This window comes from Arvicanthis niloticus, chromosome 8, assembly GCF_011762505.2.
Source record: "Arvicanthis niloticus isolate mArvNil1 chromosome 8, mArvNil1.pat.X, whole genome shotgun sequence".
In the NCBI taxonomy this organism is placed as follows: Eukaryota; Metazoa; Chordata; class Mammalia; order Rodentia; family Muridae; genus Arvicanthis; species Arvicanthis niloticus.
Genome location: NC_047665.1, coordinates 25,872,913 through 25,898,092, shown reverse-complemented (window position 1 = coordinate 25,898,092; position 25,180 = coordinate 25,872,913). Strand labels below are relative to the sequence as shown.

At 42.3% G+C, this 25,180-nt stretch overlaps 1 protein-coding gene across 3 annotated transcripts in view; it reads left to right on the top strand.

Annotated features, from left to right (window-relative positions):
• Positions 1–25,180, top strand: part of Ly86 (lymphocyte antigen 86) — a 66,144-nt gene that overhangs the window by 13,389 nt on the left and 27,575 nt on the right. For all 3 annotated transcript variants that reach the window (XM_076939183.1, XM_034510708.3, XM_076939182.1), the window contains exons 2-3: positions 17,934–18,020; positions 19,191–19,319. In XM_076939183.1, coding sequence (XP_076795298.1) covers positions 17,934–18,020; positions 19,191–19,319 — 216 coding nt within the window. The remainder of the gene's footprint in view (positions 1–17,933; positions 18,021–19,190; positions 19,320–25,180) is intronic.

The window sequence follows — 25,180 nt, the reverse complement described above, 5'->3', positions numbered from 1 at the left end:
ATGTCCTAATGTGTGTGTGTGTGTGTGTGTGTGTGTGTGTGTGTGTGTGTGTATACTAGTTTTGAGCACGATGCAAATCAACAAAACATACCTGGAAGCCTCAAACAGCACAGAGTGCCACCCTCTGCTAGAGAGAAAAGAGTTCAGTGGGGTCAAACCCTTCTACATCACTCCTTCCTTCTATCCCCATCTCTGAGGTCTACACAGCATCTCAAGAGCACTTGGAGGTCAGTTTGACCATCACATCACCCTTTGTGTCAAGCAAGCCTCCACGTGAATCCTCTCAGGGATCCAAACATAAAATACCTCTGCATCTCCTTGTTTAGTTAGCAATAATCTCACCAGCCCAACCCACCATCAAGTGTTCAAGTCTGTCTAGTTCATATTGGTTCCATTTAGTATTAATTTTGACACAAGTCTATTAAAATGCTTTATGATACGTACAAATGTCATTAAAATATATTTTTGTTTTAATGTTAAAATTAATTTGTTCTTTAACAGTTTCGTGCATGCATATAATACGTTCTGGTCACACTTAGCCCCTCTTACTCCTGCCAGTCTCCTCCCACTAAGTCCCCATCCCATTTTCATATCTTTTTGGGTTGACTTCCTATTCCTAACCCACCGGGTTTAACAGCCACTCCTGTAGGCCCAGCGTGAAGCTCTCCACTGGAGCACAACTGATTCACGCATAGCTACCATTACTGAAGACAATGACTTCCTCTTCCAGAAGTTTGACCACTGCTAATTGTTCCCCTGGGTGGGGCTGTGCTCCCTGAGCTCATCCCACAACTATGATTGAATGTTTGCAGGTTGAATACTGGGAAGACCTTATGTAGGCAACTCCAGCTGTGAGTTCATAAATGCCAGAAACTTGACATCCCTGTAAGGGCCATTTAGCAAAACAAAAGTAGGGGATTTATCACTGTTGTGTATGCCTCTCTAGCTAGAGACCTTTGAGTGGGTCCCCAGTACCAGGCAGGAATTCTCTCCTGTGGATGGGGCCTCTGAATCAAGCAAAAGTCAGTTGGTTTACTCCATAACCATGCCACTATTACACCATGAATAGGCATATCTTGCCTGGAAAATTGAAATATATCTATTTCTTAAAAGGAATGAAAAGTAAGAAAGGAACCATAAATTATGCTAAAGATGAAACCACATCTGACTTATTTTAGAACAAAATGCACAGCCTGTACTCAATATAAACTGGAAGGGTTGGCTTGAATACTGCTGATGTTAAAGGTTTATCTGGAAATGGCTGCTAAAAGAAGGCAGAGTACAAATTTATTTAAGAACTGTTCCCTAGGAAACCCCAGGATGAGAATGAGAAAGTTAGACATGAAAGAAAATAGGGCCAATCCAAGTGGCCACTGTGAAAAAAGACTCTCAGTTCTACTGGGGACCTCGGGAAGAGCCATCATATTGATCTGTCAGCTCCCAGGAGCTGTTCCCAGAGGCACTGGTTCTCAACACTTCCACCTTAACTGTGTTAATAAGCAGGCTTACCCCTACAACAATGGGTGTATAAGCAGAAAGTCCCAAGGGTTTGCAGGAGGCAATCTTTGGTGGCATTAAATGAGTTTTAGCTCATTCAAGCTTACAAAACAAAATATCTTAGCTTGGGTTATTTGTGTGCAATAGAATCCTAATGTTCAGTTATAATTTATTTATTCAACTGGCCATGAACCCCTTTCTATAGAGTGGGTGTCAAATCTGATCAGAAAACAATTGGCTACCCCCCATCACAGCCATGCCACCACTGTATCAACATATCAACAGGCATACGTTATTTTATTGAATTATATTGGTTAAGTAGTTAATGGCCAAGAATCCAAGGTAATGGTAAATTTAACATCTCACGAAAGCTTGATCTCGGCTTCATACCTTCTGATTTTGCTCTCATGGTGGAAGAGGCATGCATACAAGTTTCCTTGGGCATCTTTTGTAAAGTACTAACTAATCCCAAGCATGAAGGACTAAGTGCCTAACCACCTCCTGGAGTCTTTACTCTCCTCTGCCTGAAAGGTTAACATTTAAACTAGCAGTCTACTGTAATACTGTAATCCCCTTGAACATTTGAAATGCACATTGAATTACTGAATCCACATGAATATGTTGATGAACAGGACACTGGTAAACGAGAGATTGACATCCTTCACTTAAAAAGGTAATCTACATGGGGAAGCTGTATGGAACGAATGGTCAATTTCCTGAGCGCCATTATAGAAATCTGTCATCCTAGATAATATCTAAATGTAAAGGGTGCCGTGGGGCACAAATCATTTCCAATGCATATCTGAGCTTGTATTGAAAGGGCTATGGGAGCAAGGTCAATTACACAGCAAAATAAATACATACATAAATACATAGATAGATAAATAAATCAGAGTTTAAAAGGGATACTGAAGCTTTGAGTATGCTCAGAAAATCAGTCACCTTCTATCGACTAGAAGTAAGAGGTTAATGACTGTGCAGTAGTTTGGAACAGTGACCTGCACCACTAAGACAGAAAGTTGACCCTTCATGAAGATGCAATCGTCTAAGTGCAGTAGCCATAAATCTATTTTTAAATGAGCAAAACCAAAGTACTACCAGACAAGGAGATATAGCTAACTCTGCCAGGTCGCTAGGGAAAATATCTGTGAGAGTGAGCAGTTCCAGATATGATAACATACAGGCTTGAGCCCAAATATATAGTACTATCTTTCAGATTCAGGAAATCCCAAACCCAGAAATTAAAGTGGTTTTTGATTGGGAACATCTGGAGTGTATTGGCAGAGAAACAAACACCCTCAGTTTATGTTTCACTGGCATGCTAAAGATTCCATGAGCTCAGAGTCCAAAATCTAAAAACAGAAGGAAATAAATTATAGTTGGCAGAGAACTCAAATGTGAGAGACATACCCTGAGAGATATTAGAATTTGGAAATACAGACACATAATATGAATAATAATATAACTGTTTAAAGGATTAGAAGTGGGGATTTCAAAATATGAGAGAAGAAAATACAATGCCAATAAATATCAAGGAGATTTGACAAAAGAAAACCAGTTATCATGGAATATTTAATGGCTGAAATAAAGAACAATTGCTAAGTTAAAATGGAGCTTTAAGAATAGCTGGAGAGGGCTGGAGAAATAGCTTAGCAGTTAAGAGCACTGACTCTTCTTCCTGAGGTCCTGAGTTCAATTCCCAGCAACCACATGGTGGCTCACAACCATCTGTAATGGGATCCGATGCCCTCTTCTGGTGTGTCTGAAGACAGCTACAGTGTACTCATATACATAAAATAAATAAAATCTTTAAAAAAAAAAAAAAAAAGAATAGCCGGAGAGAGGTTGAGAGTTATATTATTCAATGTAAACCATGGAAGAATAAGTAAGAGATGCAAAATATAAGCTACTACAGAAGAAACTAAGGGAAAGGCAAGTTCTAAGCAAAAACACTGGTTTCCTTTCTAGAACTCTGAAAGGAACACATTTTCAGGTGCCCTATGTAGATAGATTCTCAAGAGAGATTCCATGACCTACCAAAGGGAAACAAATTGCCTAACAATAGATCACAATTAGGCTGAGGCCAGAATTATAAAGAGTATTATCAATACCCTCTCCCCCAGAAAAGAAAGAAAAGAACTACCAATCTAGAATTTTATATATAGCTCAATGCCCATCAGTAATGAGAATTAAAGATCTTTTGGCCAAACAAAATCTAGAGCACTTCCCAGCAATCACACTAGAAGTCAATTCTGAGGGGAGGTGGGTCATTATAAATAAAAATTGACCAAATTAATCAGATTTTTAAAAATATCCAAGAAAGCCAGACTGCCTTTTTAAAATGAACTATCTATTTTCTAAAAAAAAAAAAAAAATCTATCTAAACTATGACTCTATAGTGGGTATTATATTTAGTGGCAGACTATAAAATGCATTTTGTTTAAGGTTAAAAACACAGCAAAAATGTCCATCATCTCTTTGATTCAACATCCCACTGAAGGCTTTTACCAGAATAGTGAGATAAAACATATTTAGGGACTTGAGAGGTAAACAAAACATATAAAAATTGTATAATGTGCATCCAGTATGACCATCCACATGGAAAAACCTAGTCAACCAGTTAGTGCGGTGAGTGAGCATTGAATTCACAGCCTCTCTGGAGACAAACTTAATGCACTTGTTCAGGGGACAGCTGATATGTTCCATCCAAGGAAATTATTTCTCGGTTGCAGAGTGTGTTATTATGTGTACAGACTACAACTGATCCTTCCCCTTTTGATGTATACATAGACTGCCCAAACTCTTGTCCTTACAAACTACTGTGAACATCAATTTTTTGTTCCATTTTGGTTTTGCTGTTTTATTTTGAGACAGAGTCCTATATAACCCAGGTCTACCTGAAACTTTCTATGTAGCCCAGGCTTTCTTCAAACTTGTGGTCTTCTAACCTGTCTCTGCCTCCTGTGTTCTGTGTGAACGTGCATATTTATGTCTGTTACATCAGAAAATGCTTCCTGATCCAGGGGCTTTCTTTGTCCACTTTATTGAGAGTGAATAGAGTGGCTGGGACAAAGGTATTTAGCTCTAGTGACATCAAGACTCATCCAGGGATGTTTCTATACATGCTAACAGTTTCTAAGTTATGCCCTGAAAACACATGAGCAGACAGAAAGAGAAGGCTGAACAGTATCCAAATGGTTACAGAAATGATGCTAAGGAGATAAATGAATGTTGTCCAGCTTCTTGCAACTTAGCAGTGAAGCCAAGTTCATCTCCAACCCTTACTGTGTGATTAACTCAGTAGGGTGTCCAAAAAATATGGAGCTGGAGACTACAGTTATTCAACTGTACACAGTTCTCCTTGGCTCGTCTGAGGCTCGGTTTCCTGGCTTCTTTTCTGTGGCAGCTTTCTATCCATGTAATCCTTTATGTATTTATTAGAAGAACCAATTTTTTGTCATCCTCAAAATAGGAAGAGAGTGAAGAGTGATAAGACTTGTTGACTGAGGAGACAGAGAAGAACCTTCTATTCTGTTAAGAATTTGTTTTGCTGGCACAGAAGCACAGCTTCCAGCAACGGTTCTTTTCCTCCCCCCAAGCCCTGACTTGCAGGAGCTTATAATCCTGCATCACTCCTACCCCTGGGACCCTGTTCTCCATGCACTTTGCTCCACCAATTATAGGATGCAATCAGCAAGGATAGTTTCCCGGGGAAGCATCTCTCTCTCCTCCCTGGAAGGAAGGCAGCTCGCTGGCTGAGCCAGGCATCTGATGGATTCAGTCTGACTCGTTTTCATTGAGGTAAGAGATGCAGGAAGAATTCATTTCCCCAATTTCAGTTCATAGTATCCTGAGATGCATTCCCAGTGGACATCTTCAACTCCTTTGGAAAGCTGCATTATAGCCCTAAGAAGCCTGGGAGCTCACACCTGGGAGATGATGGGCTTTTATGTGCTTTGGATATCTGCTGCTATCATATTCCTTGAATCTAGTGCTACGTGGTAGACGCATCATCCTCACTGGTCCTCTAACACAGAAAAGGAGCCTCTCACTATGAGTCATCTCCATCACCAGGACTGCTTCCTGGAAAAGGTGTAAATTGATCTTTTTCCTCCTGTGAGTAGGCTGAAGGATTGGAGACAGCAGTGGACATTCATTATCAGATATACAGAAATAATGAAAAACACATTAGGCTGGTCTCACGATCAAAAGAATTTGGGAAATACATCTTAACAATTAACACTAGGGCTTTGGACCTCAGAGTGTGTCAGGACCCTGAACAGAGACTCAGGAAGAAAGGAAGTGGCTAAACATGGATGCCAGAGGTCCTGACTGTCCTTGTTCTATGTCGTGCCATGGTAACAGCTCCACCCCTGTGGTACCCAAAGGCAGTCTGTGGCTGGTTCTTCAAGATCTGAGTAGGCGTAGATGTTCTCAGGAAGTTCTCAAATATACCTTGGGCTACCAGGCTCCTGTAATTTCTCCCTTAGGAGCCTACATCTATAGCAAGAATTTCTTTCAAGTGGGCCCTGCCTGCTGGATTCATCCTAGAAGGAGAGCTTCAAATGCACTGCCACTGTAGAAAGTAGCTAGGCAGTTTCTAAGGGAACTAAACCCGTTCTTGCCAGATCACCCAGAAATCTCACTCGTGGGTTTTAATTCCAGAGAAAGAAAAAGCACAATACAAAAACTAGTCTGTGAGTTGATGGTAGATTTATCAGTACATGACATTGTGGCCAAATGCCATGGCCTGTAGAACTCTTCTGGAGGCGACTCTGGGAACTTTGTGGTCTGTGTGTGTTGTAGACCGGTGTCCTCTGAGCATGACAGCCATAACCATCTTCATCAGAACAGCTGTGACTAGTTGCAAGAGACCTTTGAGATCAAGCTTATTGACATTCTTTCATAATAGGAGAAGGTGAGGAGGGTCGGTAGACATCGTTTGAGATTCAAGCCATTACCGTCCTATGCTTCCCTCCCAGCTGTATGTAATTCTGCCTAACCTGGGTGTGATTTCATGGTCTTGGGCAGTAATAGAGTTCATACTGTGGAAGGTTAACTAAAGGTGGGACTCCATCCATGCAGCGTGCCGAAGTAAGACTTTTTGGTAATGTAGTTACTTTAGGGTCACCTATGCTCCTGTAAGTAACTCTATATATTTTTATGCATGCTCTGTAAGTAAGCCTAAGGAACTAATTAGTCCATCAACTGGAACTTTGGTGCAATAACACTGTAGTCTGTCATTGGTTTCCCTATCTTGCCTAAGTTCATGCAATAGTAAGTGTCCGTGATGGCTGTCATGGGCTGTCAACTTGACTACATCAGGAATGAACTACAATTCACAAATGGAGATCACACCTGTGAGAGAATTATTTGCTTGATTTGAAGTAGATAAATGAACTTCTAGTCCAGACCTTGGGGCAAGAAAATAACAACACGTCTTTGGTCAGGATCTTGAAGCAGGAAGACACACCTTTAGTATGTGCCATACTTTATGCAGGAAGCCTGGATAAGGACATAGAAGATGGAAGCATTTGTTCTTTGCCTGCTTGCCCTCACTTGAAGGAAGCACATCCATTCCTTCACTGGCATTGGAGCCTACTTCTTCAGGATTCCAGAAGATACTGAAAACCAGCTAAGATACCCAGCCCTGTGGACTGAGAAACTACTAGATTCTTGGACTTTCCATTCACAGCTAGCCATTGGTGGATTACAGGACTAGAGCCTGTAACTTATTACAATAAATCCCACATATGCATAGATGCCCCAGTCCTCTTCAGTTTGGCTCTGCCAGCCCCCAAGCCTTTCACTGCAATCTGCACAGGATTCCACTGCTTTCTCATCTTCTCCACACTGGGAAGTTCTTACAGATGCATCATATGCTTGGTTCCCCACCACCCTCTATTGATTATCATTATTTCTCCTTTTAGTTCTGTCTTCTCCCTCTCATGTTAGGCCTTTCCATGGCTAGTATGACACTAGCAGAGAAAGGATGCTCAAGTACTAGAAAAGGAAAAGTTCTTAAGACTATTTTATATGAATTTCACCAAGCAGATCTGTGCCTTTCTTTGAAGAGTTCTAGAGTAGCCACCTGGGTAATTGCTGGAGTCCCAGTGGCTTACAGTCCTAGACATGGTGAATAGAGGAAACACTGTCTCTCTAGAGACAGAAATTAGTAAGATGAACAGAGAGAGGGGGAAACAGGCACAGATAATCGTTGCTCTGGGTAAGAAGAATTCCCAAGTGAAGCTCCTCCAAGTCTTATAAATTCTACAAATCATGGGATATGGTTTGCAAAGAGATGGGTTAGAAATCTACTACAGAGTTAAGCTTTGAACTTGTGGTGATACCCGTTATATCTTGAGACCTGTCTACAAAACTGTACACCAAGGAGATTAACAAAAAGACTCATATGGCTTTTAAAAAGTAGTTTGCAAATAAAATAGGTAATTGAATCACCTGGGGACTGCTAAAAATCTCCATGCAGAGGCAGCATCGAAAAACATTAAGTCAGAATAGTTGAATGGACTCAGACATTGACATATCCATAATCATGATCACTTGGTGGCTGGCCATCTTTGGTGGGAGAACACACTCTGAACCAGGGCCACGCCCAATGCACTCCTATTTAGTTTTCTCCTCTTAGGGAGGAGTGTAGTCTAGATCCCTCCAGTGGATGTGAAGCAGTGGAGAAGGCTTAATTCTGTGTGCACATATTTCATTTTTCTGTAGATCTTAGTCACCTCAGCATGTGATTTGTTTTCTGTATCACAAGCACTCATCTTTTAACAGAGAAGCACTTTAAAGCTTCTCTATGGCATGTCTGAATTTTTAACATTATTGCTCTATTTCTTCGAGGTCATTGTTAGGTCAAATAAGGATGACTTGAACATGCTACATTCCTGGGACAGTAGTTTTTATAACCAAGATAGCTGCTAAGTGGTGGCTTATGTATACAATGTAGACATGACAGACAAAAGACCTATTCACCTCCCAAAGGGAATGTGTTGAGATTCTATCTCAGCACTCAATGGTACCAATTTGAAAATTACCTACTGTATACTTTGGGACATTTTAAATTTAATAATTTTGGACAATAACTAATCATAAGTAATGACAAACATGGAAAACAAACTTACAGGAAAGGGACCACTGTATTATAATACAAAATAAACCATTCCCTCCCCTGCTGAGGAAAGGCACACTTCAGTTGTTCTGAAACTAAAAGTGCTATATGTATCCCTCTTTTCTGTCACTAAAAGGCTATTATTAATGACTTTCATTTATTTTACAATTGAAAAGAAACTAGTAGAGGTTCCAGGATTTTTCCATCAGCAACCCAAACACTCCTTTATACTCAAAAGCCCACTGGCCACCATTACCAAAAGGCCTGTACAGCATTGGAATGTTTAAGCCCTCAACTCACTAACAGTGCGCTGTGATAGCATCAAAGCTGTTTTTATTGCATTTAAAGCAAAGATTCATATCTAAGCATCTGCATATCTCAGCTGAAAACAGAAGCAACTGCATTGGAAGTGCAACTTTGAATGAGGAAAGTCCCTAGGACACTCTGGGAGAAGAAACTTGAATGGGAATAGAGTTAGTGTCATTTGAAAGTGAGCCACTGGGGCCTTGCTAGGCTAGTCTCTAATAATGAGATTTGACAAGTGGGAAAAAGAAGAGATCGGGAAAACACAGCTAGAATAGAATCCACCCACACTAGACTTACTCTTTTCCTATAGTACAAAGAAGCAGGGAATTGGGGAGGGTGTGCAGACAATAACTTTACAAACAAAAAAAGATGAAAGTTGGCTTTGAATTTTCGTGGATGAATTCTAGCAATGGTGTCTCACCCAAGCCTTATGCTGTCATTATCTGATGACTGATGGACGTACGCTGACCCTTGAATGATATCATATGAATTGATACAAGAGGGTTAAGACCCCAGTCAAAACCACCAGACAAGAAAGGAAACTTTCAACACACACTAGATTTTAATCATAAACAGAACACAGGCTTGCAGAATTGGTAATCAGGCAGCCTAATGGATAATGTCTAAATAAGGTCTGTTTGTTATTATCTGGTGAAAGATACAGAGGGATGTCTTTTGCATCTGACCTTGGACGACTAGCTATTCAAAAACACCCAGAAACTCTATCTCAAGCACCAAAGTAAATATTTCCATTGTTGTCAAAAAAAAAGTTAATGCACTCAAAGCTCTCAAAGCTTTCTGGAGAGACAAACTGGCAAAAGAGCATTATCATAGGCCTCACAATAAGGCCTTATATGTCATTGCTAACACCTACCAAATCCAAGGCTGGGAACACAAGGCTCCATTGCCTAACTCTTGTCAAATCTGCTCTTGTCAAATCACTTGACTTTGTCCTTTCGTTTACATATCCAACCAACATGGGCATGTCCACTAACACAGACACCAGTTGTCTGGACGTGAATAAATAAAACACAATTCCTAACCTGACAGCTTAAACCTGGAAGTGGGTGTGTCCAACTTCGGGACATTGCAACAAAATTCATGTCAGAGAATATCACAATCGAGTTAGAAAAAAGTTCACCAAAAAAAAATCCCATAATGCCATGCATACACATAAATGTATGAATATTTGTTGAGCCACTTCCACAGCTATCCTGGGCCACAAGGAAGAGCAATGGAGCCTTAACTTCTACATAGATGAAAGATGATAGAGGCATGGTGATTACATATACAATAGACAGTGGGAAGCCAGAGGAAGGGCAAACTAGGGACTCTGAGAGCATCCTGGAGAGGTGTGGTTGAGCCAGGTATGAAGGGAGAATGTACAGGAGAGAGATAATTAGTTTTACTATGTGAGGTATAAAGCTTTCACTAATTTATTTATTGGAAAATGGCCAAGCACATTAGCATCCTCCGCCCTGGCATTAGCATTCTCCTGGGTCAGCCTGTTTTCTGCTAACAGCACATGCAGGAAGCAAAACCAGAACTCAAGAAGAAGGAAGAATGAACACAGAGGTTTAATCCATTAGGGGGAAAGTTGGTGTTTGGGGCCCTAGAGTACAGTCAGGTATCAGTCCTGGAGATCGTGTGTCAGGGGAAAAGAGAGAGAGGTAGAGAGAGGGAGATCAAGGAGGGCAGGGAGCAGAGTAGGAAAAAGAAGGGAAGGGAGGAGAGAAAGAAGAGAGAGGGTGTGTGCCTTCCCAGAGCAGGAAGTACAGAAGCTTGAAGCTGGATTTAGACACTAGGCTCAAGGAATGTTGGTGGAAATGAGGTAGGTGGGGTATTGCCCCTTCTCTTGGTGACTTTTTAAAGAGAATTCCTCCCCTGTGGGAGAAAATCAGACAATTTCCAACAGGTTTTAAATCCAAGCAGTAGAAGTAGAGGTAAGGGCAGGAGACACACACACACACACACACACACACACACACACACACACGATTGTTAAAACTAGTGTGATAGTCTTAATGCCAACTTACCACTACTTAGAATCACCTAGGGGAAACACCTATATTGAGGAATAATCTAGATCATGCTATCATGTGGCCTTGTCTTGGAAAGACTAACACAGTTGTTGTGCTAGCTAATTTTATATCAACTTGACACAAGCTAGCGTTACTGGAGAGGAGGGAGCCTTAACTGAGAAAATGTCCCTATAAGATCATTCTATAGGCAACTGTAGAACATTTTTTTTTTTAATCAGCAATTGATTCAGAAGGGCCTAGCGCATTGTGGGTAGGACCACCCCTGGGCAGGTGGTCTTGGGTTCTGTAAGAAAGCCAGCTGAGTAAGCACTGTGGAGAGCAAACCAGTAAGCAGCAGCCCTTCATGGCCTCTTCATCTGCTCCCGCCTCTAGTTCCTGCCCTGTTTGACTTCCTGTCCTGACTTCCTTTGATGATGAACAGTGATATGGAAGTGAGAGCCAAATAAAGTTTTTCCTCCCCAGGTTGCTTTGGTCATGGTGATTCGTCACAACAGAAGCAACTCTAAGACAGTTGCCGGTTGGTTCATCCCACTGTGGACAGCACAGTTTTATGAGCCAACCCATAAATTATATAAGAGTTAAGGACACTAGTTTTGCAGGAAGTAAGCAGGTGAGGATCCATGTTGCTCTTTCTGCTTTGGCTGTAGATGAGATATGACAAGTTACTGCATTTCTGCCTTGGATTTCCCTTGGTGACTGACTGGAATTGTAAGCCAAATAAACCACCTTTCTTTTCCTAAGCTGCATTTGGTCAGAGTCTTTACCACAGTGTCAGAATGAAACTAGAACAGAAGAGAAATTTGAGTGAGTTCTGTGGACTTGAGTTACCCAGCTGGAAACACAGAGGCTTCAGGGAGCCCAAAGACTCTATGACTTGCTGACACACATCCATTGGACTACCTGAGACAGAGCCAACGAGAATGCCCAAGGGGTATCCTCACACCTCATCATCCTCAACTAATGATTTGCATTTCCAAAATTATTTTGATTTTTTCCCCACAAATTCCAATTGAAAGCTCCAGCTCCCCCAAACACACACTGTCCAAAGTAGCAAAGCCAGGGCGCCATCTTCTGAGCCACCGCCTTAGTCAACCAGCCCCGGAGATCCCAAGCCAATAATTAAGTATACAGCATGAGCGAATCTCCAGAGCTGTTATTTGTTGGGACTTTGCTCTCTTTCAGCCCAACTGGTTTCTGCAGCTCTGCTCCACAAATATGCCAGAATGTCCAAGACAGATATGGTATTGTTGACCTCTGTGCACCAAATAGATGCTATCAGCTGCTAACTTAAAACCCATTCTTCTCCAGCTGGATTGACACCCACCTGGTTAAAATAAGCTTGTCTTCTAGAACCTTCTAGGGTCTTCAGGGGTACATATACCATAGTGGCTGGAGGCAGCAGAGGCAGTTTGGGGGGCACGCTAGCTCATTCACTAAGTGCTGTACTTGCTTAGGTGGGAGCCATGGAAACCAATGAGCAGACAGGAAAGTGGGTGTAACATGGAGGACAAAGGAAACACATTCAAAAATAATATCTCTTGTATTTCCTAAAACACTGTTCGCTTCCTTCTTTCTCCCTAGTGCAGGAGGAGACCTTTGTCACTGCCCTCGAGGCATAGAAACAACTCTCACAAAGCTCCATTATTTTTGTTCTTGTTTTAAAAAAATTCAAAACTAGATGATCTGAGTTGCTTGAGTCATGGGCCCAGTAAACAGTCCCTTACCCCCAAACATTTCTATCACTGTACAAGGAGAACTACTTAGAAGATGTAAGCACCTCTCTCTTTTGAAGGTGGTCCTGCAGTGTAGGTAAAGTCTGTGGTAATAGAGAAAATAATTTTTTTTTAGATTTTTGTTTTATTTTATTTTGAGAATTGTTTATACAATGACATATGATCACATTTACCCCGAATATACAATGTTCCCCATGTCTTACCAATGTGTGCCTTGATATGTGCGATGCCCACATATGCATGTATGTGGATCATTCACAGGAGCATGGAAAACCTACCAGTGCAGTGAGCAAAATTCAATAAAGAATGACTCTCTGACCCTCCATAAGTACCTGCCCTATAGCTCCTCTCTACAAACTAGAGATCATCCACCCCATCTATGTTGAGATTTGAGCAAGCTTGATCTTGTGTAGATCTTGTGCAGTTAATTACAACAGCTGTAAGTTCATGGATGCTGTTCATGAAGACAGCAGTTCACAACACTCTGCCTCACTATCTGAATCCTTACATTCTCGGCTTCCTTTCCCTTGATCACCCCTGAGCCTTCGTGGTGGTAGGGTTAATATAGATGCCCCAGTGAGAGCTGGGCACTCAGTCTTTTATACACTTTGACCAGTTATGCATATCTTCATGGACGCCTGTTGACAGTAAAACAAAGCTCTCTGGGTTGAAGGCAGCCTAGGTCTCTGGGTGTAAGCATAAATATTTAGAGGACAACTTGACAGTATCATCATGTAGTAAAATACTAAAACCCAGCTACAGCAAGGACTAAACTCTCCCAAGAGAGTTTAGACTGGCTTTTGACAAGGAATACAGGACCAAGCATGCTCCCCTGAGAAGTACCCTTCAAATCCAATCAGAAAGTGGTTAGTCACCCCATACAGTTGTGCCACTGTTACGTCAGTGAGCACATCTGACCTGGCTGGTCAGTATTACCGTCTACAGATTCCAGCACTGGGTAAGATATTTATGTCTTGTCTCTTCCCCATCGGCCTCTATAATACTTTCCACAACTAAGAAAACCAGACAGCAGGAGAGATGTTTCTTGGTCAGGTTGGGACTAATTTCTCTATGTCTTGTAGCCAGAGTGTGTGATATCATTAACAATAGGGTCCTACCATGTAGTTATGATGGACACGACCAATGGCAATACCTGTGCTGTTTGGGAAGCCTCAGAGGCCTTCCTGATTAATCATTCTAAAGAGGTTTTCCTTACCTTTTACTTACATCCTTAGGTTGATTTTTTTGTTGGTTTGGTTAACCTACCCATTGTTCCCCCTGTTCCTTACCCCCTTCCATCCCTAATTAATGCTTTAACTCTCAGTATTTCCCCCTCCTCTTCCTTCTTTCCATGTACTCTATTACCCTCCACTTACTTTTTTAAGTTGGCTGTAAGATAGGAGAGTAGCTTTCACGTGGCTTTGGGTTAGTCATCCCTTTCATCCCCAGTGTCCTCTGTGCTCCTACATCTTTCCCTGAGTCCACCCCACTACTTCTGCTTTGCCTACAATCCCCTATCCCCACTCCCTTCCTTGTCCTGCAAAGGTCCCTCCCCATCCACAAGAAAGTAACACTTCTTCACTGAGGGTGAGTTAGTGTCCAGATGTGGTCAGCCTTCCGCAGCTCTGTCACATTACGGATTGTCACAGGCTTGCTTCTACCACATGGAGGTGCTGGTTGCCATCCTATGGGCCACAAAACATTATTTGAGACTAAATGACAACCATCATTAGGTTAAGCTGTGCAGCTTTAAGGTTCTCAATGGCATTATTCCAGATAACCTACAGTGTTCCTTCTCCCAACAGTTATGGAGGAGCTAGTGTGATATTAAGACATGATGCTCCTGGTTCTGGGAGTCCATATCTAGTAGAAGAATGGCAGGGTGTATAATATACATAATTCAGAGCATGCTAAATACCCAATGGAAAAATCAGAAAATACAGGGTATTAGTATGAGGATGGACTTGAGGGAAGTGATATGCACTTTTCCTAGAGTCTGCATAGCTTTTCTGTAGACTGCCTAGTTACAAAGACATCACTCTTGCATAAAAACTTGAGAAAATTGCCAGGGATGCTCAGAAAACTCCCTAAGTACTTTTAAAATAATCTTTCTGTTTCCATATATATTTCCTTAGAGAGAGAAGACAAGCAACCTACTGATTCCTTTGTGACTTTGTCTCTTATTAAAATTATTTTTCTAATACCGAGGAAAGGTTCTTATTTCTTTCTCCTCCTTTTAGTTTACCCTATATAAAGCTTTAAAATATTGATGATAAACATACCCTGGAATTCTGTAACTGCTAACTGAGCAATATATACCTTTGTTCATTTTGCCTCAGATGGCAATTTAAATTAATGCACAGTTTTGAGGGTGCACTGCTCCAAACCTCTGTTGTTAAGTGGCCTCTATTTCCCTCAATAGTGAGTGCTAAGTGTGAAGCAGGAGCAGTTGCCTTCTTCATCCCCACCACTGTTAACAATCTGAAAGAAGTCCTAAGACAGCATGAAAATATTTAGGAAGAAGTCATAAGCCATCAAAACAGAGGGATGTTTTTCCTAAGAAAACTAGAAAGTAAACCAATCAGAATGATACCTGTATTAGATTTGCAAGGCTGGACTTGTCTAGGGGCCATTGCCATCACAAGTATTAGAGGCAATGAAGCATCTCTCAAGTTAGTGTGTGGATGTCTGCAGCATCACCTAGAAACTCACAGAAGAAAGCAGGTATAAGACTGAACTACCCAATGCCGTATAGCTGCACAGAAAATATCCCAGGCAATCTTAAAAATGAAGTCAACATGCATATTTTAGGATTTACTTACTGATTCTGATATATAATATTTACTAAGCACCAATGTGTTTTTGTTCATGCTTTTGTTAATGCCAAGTTTACAGCTTAACTCAGGTGCTTTCCATGCTGGGATCTAGGTAAGCTAATACAACCTTTAAGTCTATATGCTGCAGTCTGTGAAAAGAGAAAGAGTCACACCTGTCTTCCAGATTCTTCCTGATTCTACCAGTCCGGACCCTATAGAGCAGAGGTTTTCAACCTATGGACATAATCTTCAGAAAACACATATTTCCGATGGTCTTAGGAACTCCCAAGCATAAATTTATTTTCATTGTTCCTTTATAACTATGATTTTGCTACTGAACAGTATCTCAGCATTTTCTGATCATCCTCAAGCCACAGGCTGAGAACTGCTGCTATAGAGGAAGTAATAATCAGTTCATTTTAATATAAATCATTTAATATAGACAATATGTTAATTAGCTGAATGAGAAATAAGACAAACCAAAAGAGTAAAATGACAGTGAATAAGAGTTGCCTCCTCAAGGGCTGGAGAGCTAAGAGCAAAAGCTGGCGGGATGAAAACCTAGAAGGCAGACCTGGTGATCCAAGACAGGAGATAAGTAACCACCTCTGAGGAGCTGTTTTGCAGAGGTCTGGGAACCCAGAGAGCTGAGCCTGGCTGGTTTGAGGAAGGTGCAAGAGAAGCATCTATTGGAACCAAGAGCCACTGAAAAGTGTTAATAAGCAATCCCAGACCCTGGCTCCAACTTCCATTTCTCCCTGGCCTCCTGACTAAGTACAACACAGGAACAACTGTAGATGGGTGGCAGCCTCACAAAGCAAAGTTCAAAGGCTGCGTTTGTAACTGAGATGTGGCAAGCTTAATGGGCGACCCAGACTCGTATTCATCATGTGTGTCTGTGGGGTGCCTATCTGTCCGATGGGCTGAGTAATGGGCAGTCTGAGAACGGAGGCTGAAATTCTTAGGAAGTTCTCAGCTCAAGATGGCGTTCCTCCCTTAGGCCCAGTGAGAAGCACAGTGGAAAGGGAAATGAAAAAATAAAAGACACAAAAATAGTTTCTGCCTTAAGTCTAAGTTTACATTAGGTGCTACAGGGTTAAGGCACAGAGAAAATCACCAAGTGATACAGTTGGGTTTCTATATCCACAGTTGCCACATCCTCAGATTCAACCAAAAACAGATCTAAAATTTTTGAATATGAGTATACTGAGCATGTGCAGACTTCTCCTGTGTTTCTTGAACACAACAGTGTAACACACAATCGTATCACACTTACAACTACTGTAAGTCTCCTAGAAATGACTTTAAAGATCAGTGTGGGGAGGAGACTCATTGGTTAAAAGGTTTGCACAGAACCCACTTTGAGTTCCCAGCACCCACATGGCAGCTCACAACTGTCTGTAAACTCCAGTTCTAGCATATCTAACTCCTTTTTCTGGCCTCCACAGGTACCCATGTGGTACACATACATACATGTAGGCCTTCACACATATAGTTTAAAAATAAATATATATATGTATATATATATATACATATATATATGTACATGTATACATATATATGTGTGTATATATATATATGAGGATTGTATAGATTATATGAAAATAAGATATTTTATACCAAGAAGTTAAGCATCTATGGATTTTGGTATATAGGTGTCCTGATACATTCCGCATGGATATTGAAGGATGACTAGACATATTTACATAGTTTGAAGACTACATCTGCCACAACTGGGTTTTTGAATTCAGAGAATAAATGACTATTCTCAACACTGTGAGGGAAACTTCACAAAAGACAAGAATTAGCAAAACACATTTAAAATGAGAGAAAGTATACAAGTTGAATCAGAGGGCTGGAAATTTAGTGTGTGTGTGTGTGTGTGTGTGTGTGTGTGTGTGTGTGTGCCTGTGAGCGCATGTGCGCATTGTCACCTGGCTCAGGGTAGGGACAGTAGACTCTTTCTGCTCTTTATTCTGGTTCATAAGGTGCTGTTTGAATAAAGAAAAATTACATGTGAAACACATTATCTTTAGCCCTGACTGTGTAGCATAATGCCTTGCATAGAGCAGAAGTGAGGATCCATTGAATGGGATGAGATGGCAAAAGGTAAAACAGAACTGTAACTGCGTATCTATGCACATCTCCTTCTGTCAGCAAGATTTAGGTCAGGGGCTAAAAGAACATAAGCAATGATGAAAACAGTAAGTAGTGAACTTGTCCTTTGTTACTGAGGTCCTGTTGTCAGAGTGAGCACGACAGTGACTGTGGACAGACTGAGGGGCTGCTAAAAAGTTCCAGACATTTCTAAGTATTGGGCACTTCAGTGCGTCCTGTAAAAATCATTAGTGCAGATTTTGCAGATGAGTTTGCGGTGTACCCATGACTAATCTCTCCATGTCCTCTTTGGCAGATCCCTTACAGGATTTTGGCCTTTCTATTGACGGGTGTTCCAAACATATCCAACCAAATCTCAACATTAGATTTGGCATCATTCTGAGTAAGTAGATGTGGTTATCTTGACTTGAAGCATAGCAGAGCATCCTCCTCCTTTTTCTCCTCCTCTTCTTCCTCCTCCTCTTCTTCTTTCTTCTCCTCCTCCTCTTCTGCACATACAATGATTCACATTGACTAGCACAGCAGGCTGCACCAACTATCTTACCTTCACCTCTCATAATCCCTCACGGTCATGAAATGCTGGGCTTTTGTATTAAAGAGGTTCCAGATGTTCATTTCCATACTGTCAATTCCTGGTCACCATAGACAGAAAAAAAAAAATGGAGAAATGATTGTTTGGTTGCTATGCAGACAAGAGGCTTGCGTATTGCCTTTGCCACAAGCAAACCTGCTCTACCCACTGCATGGTCTGCTACTCACATTAGTTTGCTTCCCAAACAACTAATGGAAGTTCTTACAAATTGCAGGGAGAAAAAGGGGGCCAAATCTTTCTTCCCACCCCAGGCTGTGAGGCCCCACACTTTCTGGCAGTTTCTTATTTTCCCGTGCCATTACAATAAACCAATATATTTGTCATGGGTACCAAGTATCCCCCTTCTGTAGACCAGTTTTCTCAAAACAGAGAAAGAAGCATTCAGTAAACCAAGCACCTGGAATCATTCCATAGAAATGAAAGGAATATTCTCAAAGACCAAGAACTCTCACGTGACCCGGTCTCCCTATAACTCTGCACACTATTTGGACTCACAGCATCTGGAGAAATGTTATGGGCAGGGAAACAGAGAAGGGAAGAGGATTGGGTGGAAGACAAAAGAAAGGAAAGGGGGCCAGGAAGAAATGGACACCTCCTGCAGGGCTCACTGGAATTCCCTGGGGAGCTGTGTACAGCATCTGCCATGCAACAGAAGTGGGAATATGCAGGCCCAGCTATGCCTTGCTACTATCATGGCAGATGAATAGCAGTATGGAACTAAGGAACTCTAAAGGCCAGACTTGTAGGCATTGATAGGGCAGAGTGCTGAGCATCAAGAGGAAAGGGTAGCCAATGAGCTGTCTGATCCTGAACAGGTGGAAGCTTAAGCTGAAAATGGTGCTCTGTCACCGCCACACACAGCAGACTGAAGGCTGTGGAGTTCCTTTAGACAGTGCTGTTGAGCCTTGAAGGGCCTCCCTGCAGGGAAGACAGGAGTGTTGACGTTGTTGTTCTCTATAGGAGAGGACATCAGAAAACTGTTTCTGGACATAGCTCTTGTGGCGAAAGGCTCTTCTATTCTGAACTACTCCTATCCCATCTGTGAGGAGGACCAGCCCAAGTTCTCTTTCTGTGGAAGAAGGAAAGGAGGTAAGGCTTACTGACTGCTTGCACCTGACAACAGGGATCCCAGGGGTGACCTGGTTGCTTCCCACTCACCTTTGAGCAACCCACACCCAACTCCTCAGCATCTGTGGCATAAAAATACCAGGCAATGCTCTGCAGACAGCCTCCCTTAGATGGATATTGTAAGCACTGGAATGAAAGCTGCGTAGATTGTTCTAATGGAGGCTTTTTTCCTGCATATAGCAGCGTCTTACTCAAAAGACTGGCAGCAGAAAGAACCAGTAGTTTCCAAAAACCTATGAGGAGTCAGTGTGTTTCCAGGTTTTCTCTGATGATCTCTGCTGTGCTAAGGTCTTGCCCATACAACTCAGGAAAAGAAAACAGAACAAGGCTTGCTAAAGTCACTGCTATCCACCCGCCCTCCCAGGGGCAGGGCTGCCTGTGTCAGGTACCTGTGCTCCAAGTAAAGAAGCAGAAACGAGTTGTATGCGCCATGAGTCCCTTCTTTCTAGTTCACTAAGCTTTGACTTGCTGCTAGGCTTGGTCCCCAGGCGCACAGACAAGCTCACCCACATGTCTCCACCTCTCCTTTTCCCTTCCCCGCCCCTTCCAGACCCAAAGATGCTTTATTGTTTATGTCTGTTCTGTACTGGGCTCCCCAGAAGTTTGTCTCTGTCAGCTGCTCTCTCCTGCCTGTTTTGATTGACCATGGGGGGTACAATTCAACCCCGTGTTCCAGAAACACACCCTTGACCGTTTCTCCTCCACTCCGAGAACCTAGACCTTTGAACGGCAAGAATCCTGTCAAAATGACCCAATAGTCCTTTTTAAACAAAAACTATAGAAGGCATTGGAGTCCTCTTCCCATGCCCATGAATACAGAGGAAAAGATGTTTGTCTTCAAGAAAAGCAAACAGAAATTGAGGGACAGCCACCAGATGGGAAGGGAAGCCATGATTTTACACAAGGAGCTGTGGTCCACTCAGCTCCATCCCAGCTGCCCCTCTCCCCTGAGAATGTGGCCTAGAGCTCTCCTGGAGCACTTGCCACCATCGTTTTCCCCACTTATAACACTTACTAGACTACAGGACTGGGGAAGTGTCACATATCAATTTGTCCCCCGCACAGTGTTGTTTTGGTATCTTGTCCTGGAATCTGGGGGTGCCAGAGCCCTCAAAATTGAGAGCATTTACACAGCTCCCACACATACATTAAAGACTGTCTTAATCATCTCCAGATCACTCGCTGCACCTAATGTCAACATGATATAAGTAGCCGCAGTTCTGTGTTGTAAGGGATTACCAACAGCAAAGGTCTGTGTGTTTCAGAATGGTACTTCTCCCTACACACACAAAGCTTTCTTTCCACAATTGGAATTTGGAGCTCCAAACATGCAGCTACAGAAGGCCAACTATGTTTCAAATGTGCACTAGTTTAGGAAGCTTAGCACACGTTCACACATTCAATCATACAGACACACTCATTACATGTATACACATTCATTCACAAACACACACACACATTCACACATTCACACATGCACACACACCAATACAAACATATACATATACACATACACACATTCACCAGTGGCCTTCCGTGGCCTCTCACAGTGCCAAGCCTCAGCTGCTCTTCATGACCCCTTCATACTTTCAAAACCAGTACCATCTGGGTGACTCTTACACATTACCAAGTTCAGCTGCAGCAGGAGGTACAACCTTGGCTATCTCTGGAACACAGCCTCTTTGTCCTCTCAGAAAACAGTTCCCAGAAGATTTCACCTCAACGATGCTGGTCTCTTCTTAATCACCACTAATTTCTTAGCTCCAGCTAACCAGCAGCAATAGTCCCAAGTAATGCAAAGGTTTCGCTTTAGTAGTTCTGGTATTTTGTAAATCACAACTGACTCTTCAGCCCCAACTAACCAAAACTACAGAATCTTCACAATCAAAACAGCAATGGCCCTGATAAGAGTCTTTAATTTTCCCTCTGAAATTTCACAAGCCAGGCCTCCATCATTTGCACTGTTCTCAACATTATCTTCCAAGCGCCTACAGAACATCCCACAGAGCTCTAAACACCCAATGGCTCTTCTAGCCCAAAGTTCCAAAGTCCGTCCACAGTCCTTCTCAAAACACGGTCAGGTTGTCACAGGAATACCCTGCTATGCTGGTCAATTTGTCTTAGTCAGGGCTTCTATTCCTGCACAAAACATCATGACCAAGAAACAAGTTGGGAAGGAAAGGGTTTATTCATCTTACACTTCCACATTGCTGTTCATCACTAAAGTCAGTCAGGATTAGAACTCAAGCAGGTCAGGAGGCAGGAGCTGATGCAGAGGCCATGGAGGGTTGTTACTTACTGGCTTGCTCCCCCTGGCTTGCTCAGCTTGCTTTCTTATAGAACCCCAGACTACCAGCCCAGGGATGGCACCACCCTCAAGGACCCACCCGCCCCCCTTGATCACTAATTGAGAAAATGCCTTACAGCTGGATCTCATGGAGGCATTTCCTCAGGGGATGCTTTTTCTGTGATAACTCCAGCTTATTCAGGTTGACACACAAAATCAGCCAGTACGCAAATGTAACCTCATACTTTTCCACCTGCACCCCAGGTCCCAAATAATGACTCGAAAGATTATTTATGTACAATGCTTAGGCCTTAAGTTTGGGCTTATTCCCCTAGTGGCTTGTAACTTGTTTAACCTGTTTAAATTATTCTATGTCTGCCACATGACTGATTACCTCTCCTCAGTTTCATACATCCAACTTCCTCAGAGTCCAGGCCAATCTTCCCACCCATCTATCTCCCACAGTTACAATCTGTCTACCGGAACTTTTACCTCCTACTTCCTGCCTTTTGCCTACAGGCCTTCACACAGTACACAGAGCTTATCCCTACAAGCAGAATATTTAAAAAAGAAAAAGCACAAGAAACACATACAAAAACAAAAGCCTTAAAAACACAAAACTGGAAACTATAATATACATGCAAAAGACCAGTGAAAATAAAACCTACCTGAACAAAGCAGCATGAGACAAATCTCCAGAAACACCCTTGAGCTCATTTTGTGTTCGCCGTCTACTGCTTAGCATGGGGCCCTCCTTACACATGGTTAATATACCCAGTGAGATGCTACTGGAGAGAACTAATTTTTTGCAAGCAGATGCCAATTAGAGATAGCTTCCTTGTTAGGGATGTGAGCTATGTCCACTCCCTCCTCTCAGCACTGGGACCTCCATCTTCTCTGTCTCTTCCAACTGTTTCACTTCCTCTCCTGCACAGTTTTCTGAGGGGAGTCTTTTGATAAAGACATCCCATTTACAACTGCGCGTTCCAAAGTCTCTCACTCTCTACACATTGTCCAGTTGTGGTTCTCTGTATTAGTTCCCATCTGCAGTAAGTAGAAACTTCTCTGATGATGTCTGAGCAAGACACTGATCTATGGATATAGCAAAATGTTGTTAGGAGTCACTTTATTGTTACGTTTTTTTTTAGCAGAACAATAGTATTTGGTTTTCCTCCTAGGTCCATAACCTATTTAGTCTCACATTCTTGGCCACCTGAGCAGTGATCAGGTGGAGTGATGCTTAAATCCAATCAACTAGTGCTTGGTTCCTCCTATGTTGTTGCCCGCTCTGTTCCATGCTTGGCAGCCACTGTTTGCCGGCCCAAGCTGCCGCTCTGGTCTTCAGGTCAGGGTCGAGAGAGAGAGGGAGAGAGGGAGAGAGGGAGAGAGAGAGAGAGAGAGAGAGAGAGAGAGAGAGAGAGAGAGAGAGAGAGAGAGAATAAAGGGGAAGAGACTCGAAGAATGGAGACAAGACAGAGGTTCTGATCAAGTCTCAAGTCTCGTTTATTGAAGGGAAATCTGGCGTATTTATATGCTTTTTGTCACGTGCCTTGTAGGCGCATGGATACCACGTGCCTTGCAGGTGTTGATATGACATAAGCCTTACAGGCGTGGATACCACGTGCACCTTATAGGCATGTATGGCGTGGATAGCACGTGGACAGCACGTGAACCGCATGCCTTGCAGGCGTGGCTACCACATGCGCCTTGTAGCTGGGGGCAGTAAACAGCAAAACAAAATATGTTGGATATCAGAGTGTGCTTCAGCTGTTGTAGGCTGTTGAAAAACAAGTCTCATGTCAGGGTATATGGCTCAAGATGGCTGCAAAGCTGATAGCCGCTTTCTGCTACAAGTCGGCTCCCAACACTCCTGCATTTGTGCCTGTTGCACCAGCGTATCATCCAGGCAGGCTAACATTGGAGAGTGCAGAGTTTATAGCTAGATTGGTGTTGTGACCTGCTCCGCTCTGCCTGGCTAGAGACAAAAGACTTAACAATGCCTGAATAATTACTATAACAAAAATGTTGCGACCTGCTCTGCTCTGCTCTGCTCTGCCTAGCTTGGCCTCCCAAGTGCTGGGATTAAAGGTGTGCGCCACCACTGCTCAGCTCAAACTGCTGCTCTGGTCTTCAGGTCAGGATCTAGAGAGAGAGAGTGGGGATAAGGGGAAGAGACACACAGAATGGAGACAAGACAGAGGTTCTGATCAAGTCTCTTTTATTGAAGGGAAATCTGGGGTATTTATACACTTTTGCCACGTGCCTTGTAGGCGCATGGATAGCGCCTTGCAGGCGTAGAAACCATGTGCACCTTGCAGGCATGTTTGGCTTGGATAGCATGTGGATAGCTGCTTTCTAGCTGCTTTCTGTTAAAAGTCGGCTCCCAACAGATTGGTACTTACCTTTCTCCCTTGGTTGCATGCAGAGTGTCTTTCAATACCATGAATACCAGTCAGCAGATACAGAGGCTCTAATTAGGTACCAGTTTGACTTCTTCCTGTTCAAGGAGATACGTAAATGTTGCCTTCACCAATAGGACCTTACCATTAGTTTCTCGAGAGCAATCGGTAGCTCGGCAATAGACTGAGTTATTTGGGGATTTCCATGGACCCTTGTTGGTCAAAAACTCAATTAAATGTAATCCATTCCTGGCACTGGAAGTTTCACTTGGTTACAAAGATCTCTAGTTAGAGCTTTGTCTCTCTCATTATTTGGTGAATCTGCATAGGTTTCTTTGATGTATGCATCTATTTTAAGAAGTGTCTACAGTACCATGGCCCCTCTTACTCCATCTTTTCTCCTTCAACTCCCCATTTAATTTTCCTATTCCAGTCCCCCTCCCATCTCTCCATAATGATATATTCTACTTCCCCTTCCTAGGGAGATCATCTCTTCCCCCAGAAGTCTCTTACTCTGTAACTAATCTCTGTGATTATATGAATTGTAGATTGCTTATCAAAGACTTAACAGCTAGCACCCACATATAAGAGAATACATACAATCTTTGGGGGGAGGTTCGGGTTACCTCATTCAAGATGATTTTTTTTTTAAAGCTCCATCCATTTTTCCTATGAATTTCATGATTTCCTTCTTAACAGATAAGCAATATTCTATTGTATAACTGCCACATTTCCATTATCCATTCATCTGTTGATAGACATTTGGGCTATTTCCAATTTCTAGCTGTTATGAATAGAGCAGCAGTGAACATGGACGAGCAAGTGTCTCTGTAGTCAGATGTACAGTGTTTGGGGTCAGTGTTCAAGAGAGATGAATGTTGAGGAAGATTATTCCCAGCTTCATGAAGAACTGTCACATTGGCTCCACCATGGCTGCCCAAGTTTGACTCCTGACAGCAATGGATAAGTTTTCTCCTTTTCCCACATCCTCAGCAGCATGAGCTATCCTTTGTTTTATTGACTTTGGCCATTCTCAACTAGTACAAAATAAAATCAAAGTAATTTTAATTTGTATTTTTCTGATAACTAAGGATGTTGAACATATCTTTGTTTCTCGGTCATTTGTGTTTGGTCTT